This window comes from Myotis lucifugus, unplaced genomic scaffold, assembly GCF_000147115.1.
Source record: "Myotis lucifugus unplaced genomic scaffold, Myoluc2.0 scaffold_574, whole genome shotgun sequence".
Lineage (NCBI taxonomy): Eukaryota > Metazoa > Chordata > Mammalia > Chiroptera > Vespertilionidae > Myotis > Myotis lucifugus.
The window spans coordinates 303,890-310,858 of NW_005871622.1; the positions used below are offsets into that span (position 1 = coordinate 303,890).

The 6,969-nt window shown below is 52.9% G+C and overlaps 1 protein-coding gene across 1 annotated transcript in view; it reads right to left on the reverse strand.

Moving 5' to 3' along the window:
* Nucleotides 1–6,969, reverse strand: part of LOC106694687 (laminin subunit alpha-3-like) — a 97,406-nt gene that overhangs the window by 62,529 nt on the left and 27,908 nt on the right. Inside the window, 4 exon segments of the mRNA XM_023745727.1 lie at nt 334–425; nt 2,157–2,327; nt 3,571–3,689; nt 4,363–4,480. Coding sequence (XP_023601495.1) covers nt 334–425; nt 2,157–2,327; nt 3,571–3,689; nt 4,363–4,480 — 500 coding nt within the window.

Below are 6,969 nucleotides of genomic sequence, written 5' to 3' on the forward strand. Positions count from 1 at the left end.
CCCCCCAGTGCACGAATTTCATGCACCGGGCCTCTAGTAAAAATATATTTTTTAAAAAGATTCTAAACTCTATGTGCATTTTACCAAAATAAAAAAGAGGGAGGGAGAAGGATTTGAACATGTACACCCTTGATCCCACTAAAGCGAGGATGACAAACCAGTTCTATTTCTCTTGGCAACTCCAATCAGTGGGCTGTGCCCGCCGGGGGCACCATCTGGCGGGGGGACAGGCGGGTGGAGGTGGGAATGAGAGATACTTAATGGGATGCAACCATCACTGAAACAGTTGGACTGGCTCACAGCAAGGCTGGCAACTCTGCATGAGGTACTCACACTTTTTCAGGGTTGTCTGCACTGCACACGTCGGCGTGGCCGTTGCACGCACAGCGCCCGCCAACGCTGATGTCCTTGATGCTGTAATAATACTGTGCGACAGAAAACAGACGTGCCGCTTACGGAAGAGCAACAAGCCTTTACCCGTCTCTCAGGCGCATCTATGCTGGCCCTGTTCCGCTCTCTTCCTGCTCCCGTGAGCCCACCTCCACCCCACGGGAGCCACTGTGGGTGTTATTTGTCTTATGAAACAAGTGCATTCCTCAATCAAATTTAACAGCATGATGCTGAATCTGTACCTTTTTAAAAATGAAATGCTTTAAAAGAATGGAGGGAAACTGCCTTGGGAAAAGAATCATACCCTATAGCCTTTTAAAAAGGGATTAAGCCCGGCTGGCATGGCTCAGTGGTTGAGTGCGACCTATGAACCAGGTCAGGTTTGATTCCGGGTCAGGGCACAGGTCTGGGTTGTGGGCTCGATCCCCCGTGTGGGGCCTGCAGGAGGCAGCTGATCAATGATTCTCTCTCATCACTGATGTTTCTATCTCTCTCTCTCCTTCTCCCGTCCTCTCTCTAAAGTCAATAAGAACATATTCTTTAACAACGCTTCTTAATAGAGAAGACTCATTCACTTAAGTGAAGAGAAATATGCTTACACGTGAGTATAAATCTTGGAACCCCTCCACCCCCGCCCCAAAAAAACACCCACAGATAAATAAATAAAGGGTGGTGAGGTCCACTCGTAGCAGGGCTTCAGAATGCCCGGAGGAATGGACGCAGTCCGGCCAGAGTTTATCGGACAGCCCAGCTCTCCCTTGCAGATTCCATCCTCAGACCCAGGACGGGTTCCACATACGGCTGCTCCGAGGGCTGATGGCACAGGAAATGCAGAACACAAGCCACCGCACCCACAAGACAGCCTTCCTGGAAATGCTAAAACTGGAGCAAACCTCACTCTCCTCTCTTCCTTTCCCAGCTCCCTGATGCACTTACCTCTGAGGCCAAGCCCTCTAAGATGCTGGGCATCTCCCATCACCCTTCCACGCCCACTCTCCTCCTTTCTCACCTGCCCTTTGCCCAGGGCTGACCTTTATGGGTTGCAGCTGGGTCTCCTGCTCCCTGGCTTTCTGTTGGGTTTGGCCAATGGGGGACCCTGGCAGGAGATCCGTGGGCGGCAGAAGAATGAGCTCAGGGTATCTGTGCCCAGGAGACGGGGTGCTGTCCTGACACTAGACTGAGGGATGTGCAGGCCAGACACCCCACAGAGGAGCATGGTGCTCACACACCCATGTCTCCTCTATCTGGCCAGGTCACACACCAGCCCTGCATCTGGTGGGGCTACACACAGCTCCGGCCAGTGGCAGTGACCTGTGTGGTTGGGAGCCTGGGGGTCTTCCCCACCCTCTCTCTCTCCCCGCATCTGCTGACCAGATGCAGAGGATCCCGAGGAGGACTCTGGGGCCCTACGGGGTGGCTGCGCCTTTAAATAAAAAGAACCCGGTTCCCTGAGTGATTTTGTGGAGCCGACCCTACCTGCTGAGCACATTCGACAGCAAAAAAGTGAGCCTTGGGGAGTCTGTTATAGAATCAGACTGACACCCGGCCAGCTGTCACCCGGCCTTTCATCTTCTTCGAATGTAATCATTTCTCCTCCACAACCAGACGTCTAAGTTACAGCTAGTCATTCAGACCAGAGCAAGTCTACACCTACACTGTTCCTGGCTGTAAAGGTTACTTGAAAGAGTTCAAGGCAATTAATTTGATAAGTGAAAACAAAAAGAGTTTTTAAAAAATGCTGCCGTAGGCCCTTCAGCATGACTCACCCGCCTGGTGACGGTGGGGTCCCGCTGTGCTTTGGAGATGAGGTGTCCCAGGAGTGTGTTGGTTCGGAGAAAGCGCAAGCGGATGTTTGTTGCCTGGGTGAACTCCCGCAGGGTGTTGGAGAAAGTGAAGTTTCTTGCACCTGGACGACCGTTTATCAAGGACACCACAACCTAAATAACCACACACACACAGGGGAAAGTCCTTTCATCAAAACTTCACTGCAAGTCACTATAAATGACTCACAGGCCCGAAGGCACTAGGTCTGCCTGAGCCACCAGGTGTGTGCAGGTGGTCTTGTGTCTTGTTTACGTCTAAAGCATCATTGCTAGTCCCCCTCCCCTTCGAATTCTGGCAACCTGTCCTTAAACTGGGCTCTCAGGTGCTTCCAAACCCGTTGTTCTGTCGGGGTAGCTGTGGGGCTGTGAGGCTGTGACACGGTGAAAGTATTAGGTTAAAATATATAAAATATATAAACTTCTTGTCAAGCTGCACCAAAGAAACAGCTGACGGAACCTAAACACCTAGAGGAGGTTGACGAGGAAGCCTCTGCATGTAAAGGGGATGAAGTACCTACAAAACCAGGGTTTTATCTTCAAGCTCGAGGAGCTGGACAACCATGGGGGCATGAACCACTCATTGTGAGACGCTGGCTACAGCTGCTCACGAAGACCATTCCACCGAAGAGGGGTGGCCAGCACCCCTGGGAGAAGCGTATTTCACACTCACTTCAAGCTCCGATGGCCTTAGTTTCCCTGGAATTTGTCTGATTTCCCCACCTGTTTCCCGTCTCCTCCAACAACAGTGTGGCTGCCTGCACAAGGGCAAGCGCAGCTCCCATAGACAACAGTCCTTTCCCTCCCCACAGAGGGTGCCCACCTGCCCGAGGAGTCGAGGAGTCGGGGATGCGTGCTGCCCCTCCCCTCTCCTCACTCTCACTCCTGGGATAACGTGTCTGGGAAGCAGTGGGCAGGGCTTCACCTCAATCACCAGCAACCCACTTTCTAAATATTCCTCCAGAATAGAGGGTTCAAAAAGAAAGAAAAAATAAATGAAAAAAACACACAAAACAAAACAGAATAGAGGGTTCAGGACCTACGGGTCTTGAATTTGAAATGCTGACTCCCAGAGGAGATTTAGAGACCCCGAGTAGAATGTCTGATGTCAATTAACCCTCAATAATAAAATAACAACAAGAATTTGCAATCCAACTTGTCAATGATGAGAGAGAATCGTTGACCGGAGTCTTCGATGTGATCCTTGTACCCGTTAGTCCCAAGTACGGGTTCCCGTTGTGGTCTGTGCCAGCTCAGCTCTCCTTGAAAGAGCATTTTCACAGTTCTTTCAAAATGAAGAATTTGATATCCTCGTGTGGGTTTCTGGTCTCATCCTTCACGGCCTCCCAAATCCACTTACCTCGCCATTTTCCAAAGGCACGATCCGGGAGTAGTCCGTGGTGCAGAGCACGTCATCATCTCGGGTGATGGCCGTGTTGGCCGCCCGCCCAAATTGTTGCCAACAGTCTGCTTTAGAATCTAGAAAGGAAACATTTTAATACTGGCAAATAAAATATGATCCCCTTGCGTAAACCTCTGAAGAAATCTTACGTCTCCTTAGGAAAATACGTGAATGGGAAAGAACAGACAAGCACTGAACATTTTAGACAGAAGCTTAGACTGACGTTTTTAGGTCATGAAAGAAAACACCGAGCCATTTCAGGCCACTTGACCTTTAAAAGCAATGTTTGGAGATGCGGTTCTAAGTCCTCCTTATTAAACAAGTCTACCCTCTAAGGAGCATTCACGGAAATCCCAAGGCCTTTGCAAGCCACATTCCTGTCCACCTCAATCCATCAGAGGGCTCATCACACTGACATTCTTCGTTAGCGAAGACGACAGGGTCAAGGTGAGTTAGGTGAAAGGCAGGGTCCCTAAAGGCGAAACTGGGTTCCTAATTCTGCATAAAAGGAAAACGGTTGCTTCTCCCTAAACAGTGGCAGGAACTGTTAACAAACAGGCATTCAGCCTCAGTTCTGCGTGGTTCTTGTGGTGAATGTGCACTACTTGAGAAAAAGGGCTGTTTGGGGGGTAACCTCGAACGTTAAAACTGACCAATCCTTAATTAGCCTGTGAAGAGACAAATTTTACAGTGAAATCCAAGGTCTAAATCTGTGCAGATAATTGAAGCCTGGCAGGCAAGGTTACTTACGAGCAAAATATTGCCAAGGTGAGTAGGTGCTCCCAAAGTCCACCGATCTCTCCAAGACCCAGAGGTCAGGGCGAGGAGAATTGGCAAATTTGATTAAAACATAGGCCACATGGAAGAGCTGAGAAAGCAAAGGAGACACTGTTACTACAGTCGCCTGGCCTGTGCACACCTGGACCGTCATTACGGGATGCTGTTCCCACAGCAGCACCTGCAGCCACTCCTCTCCCAGACCAGAGCCCTGCCTGCCTGCCTCCCGGACACCCTGCCTGTGCAGTTTCTCCAGCAGATCGTGTCCAAACAAAGTGGCCACTTTCCAAATCTGCACAGTAGCCTTTGTCACACCTTAGTCATTACACCCTTGAATTCCAACCAGCTCACCCAGCATCTTGTTTTTCCTTTTTTTCTTGATTTCAGAGAGAAAGGGAGAGGGAGTGAGAGACAGAAACATCAATGATGAGAGAGAATCATTGATCGGCTGCCTCCTGCACGCCCCCAACTGGGGATCGAGCCTGCAACCCAGGCATGTGCCCTGACCGGAATCAAACCTGGTACCCTTCAGTCTGTAGGCCAACACTTTATCCACTGAGCCAAACCGGCTAGGGCCCACCCCGCATCTTAAAGTCCATACCTTCAGAGAAATCTAATGGTTCCCTCAAAAAACCCTATTTATTTAATGATTTATGATGTCATCATTGCTGCGTTCTGGGTGCTATGCTAAGCCCCTCTCAAGCATGCTTGCACTAGGCCTTACAGGAATAAGGAGGAGGAGGAGGAGTGTGACCGGAGAAGGTAGTGTGTCCTCGTCCTGTAGGTGAAGAATCCTGAGCCTCCGTGCATCTCCTCACTGACCACGAGCTCTGCACAGGCCCGATGGGTCCTGCACACGTGACCTCCTTCATCATGGGGAGGAAATACAATGTCAGAAAGCTCCAAGCATCATCATCTCCAAACCTGTGAATGCCCGTCCCAGCAGCCGGGAGCGGCAGTGTGTGGTGTGACATGTCTCCGGGGCTATTTAACGCAGTGGTTCCCCAAGGTGCCCTTTTTGCTCAGAACATCCAAATCCATGAAGAACCCAGAGGCTCAGGAGGCCACGCTCTTGGTTTGCCTCCGTCATGCTCTGAGGGAACGTGTGATCCCGTGGAAGCAGCACAGCAAATACCCCAAACCCAGCAGCGGGCGGAGACCCCACGTGCGCTGCTCCCCTTGTTCTAGAGCCTGCCCCCCGGGCCCAAGTGAAGACGCCCACTGATGGCGCCCACTCAGCATCTGGCACTGATCGCGGACAGGGCATTCCTCTCCAAATGTTCCCTTCCCATGTCCGCCCTGTGTGCCCTGGACCTGGGGGCTGCCTTTCATTCTCCTGAGTCCATTTGCACAGACAGACTCTGCTTTCTGGATCGTCTCTGTGGCCGTGGCACTTGCAGCCGGTTCACGCTGAGCGATCCAGCTCCACAGCTCATCTCTGAAACCTGCTTACTCAACATGACGCTGCTGCAAGGCATGATGGGGTCCAAGGTGGGTTCACAGCCGGCTCATGCGTGTGACACCCACAGTATGGAGCTATTCTCTTCTACTTGATAATTTTAAATTATGTGCCTTTCGCCCGGCTGGCATGGTTCAGTGGTTGAGCGTCAACCTACGAACCAGACGGTCATGGTTTGATTCCTGGTCAGGGCAGCTGCCCAGGTTGCTGGCTCCATCCCCAGTGTGGGGTGTGCAGGAGGCAGCCAATCAGTGATTCTCTCTCATCATTGATGAGGGAGGAAGGAAGGAGGAGGGAGGAAGTGTCCAGCCCTGAGGGGCTGGCTGGCTGGGGAGGAATCGAGCAGAGAGTTTACACAGGGGCTGAGTGAAAGCCACAGACACCTCCTATCCTAAGGGCACAAGCTGGGGCCGCCCAGCGGGTGTCGCCCACCTGCCTGAACACCAGCCCTTTCAGGTCCAGCCCTGCCCAGGCCTGAAACACAGGAATTTGCAAAACAGCTGCCCTGTGCCCAGCTCCCTGCCCGTCTCCCCACAGTCAGGAGGCCACCTTGCCCTCCTGAGCTCCGCCTCACCTGGCCAGGCCCTGCACCCTCTCCCTCAGCCCCAGGCTGACTGCCCACCACTCCGCCCACCTGGGCCTCTGATGAGAGACCAGCCTGAACTGCTGCTGCTGTGCAATTCAGACCCTGAAGCCAAGAGAGGGCCGCAGCTCCTGGCTCCCGGCTCCCTGGCCCTGGCCTGCGCCTCCATCTCCAGGGGAGGCCTGGGACTCTGCATGCTTATAACAGGTGGTGACAGGTGTGCGAGGGCCAGCGAGTCAGCTAGAGGCCTGTGAGAGGCAGGGTGCAGAACCAGCGTTCCCTCCAGTTGTTCTGTGATGCTGAGAAATGCCGAAGGTAAAAAATCTCCTCAATCAAGGTGCTTCAAGCCTCCAGAGAGAGACGCGGGAGTCCTGGGGAGATGGAGCCTGCACTGCCCCATCCAAGGCCACCTGGGCCGGGCCCGGGGGCACAGCTGTAGCTGGGCAGGAGCCCGACACTCCCAACCGGACACCAGCCATGGCCCTGGCGGCTGGCGCAGGGCGGGGGGGGGGGGGGGGGGGGGGGGGAGGGAACCCCC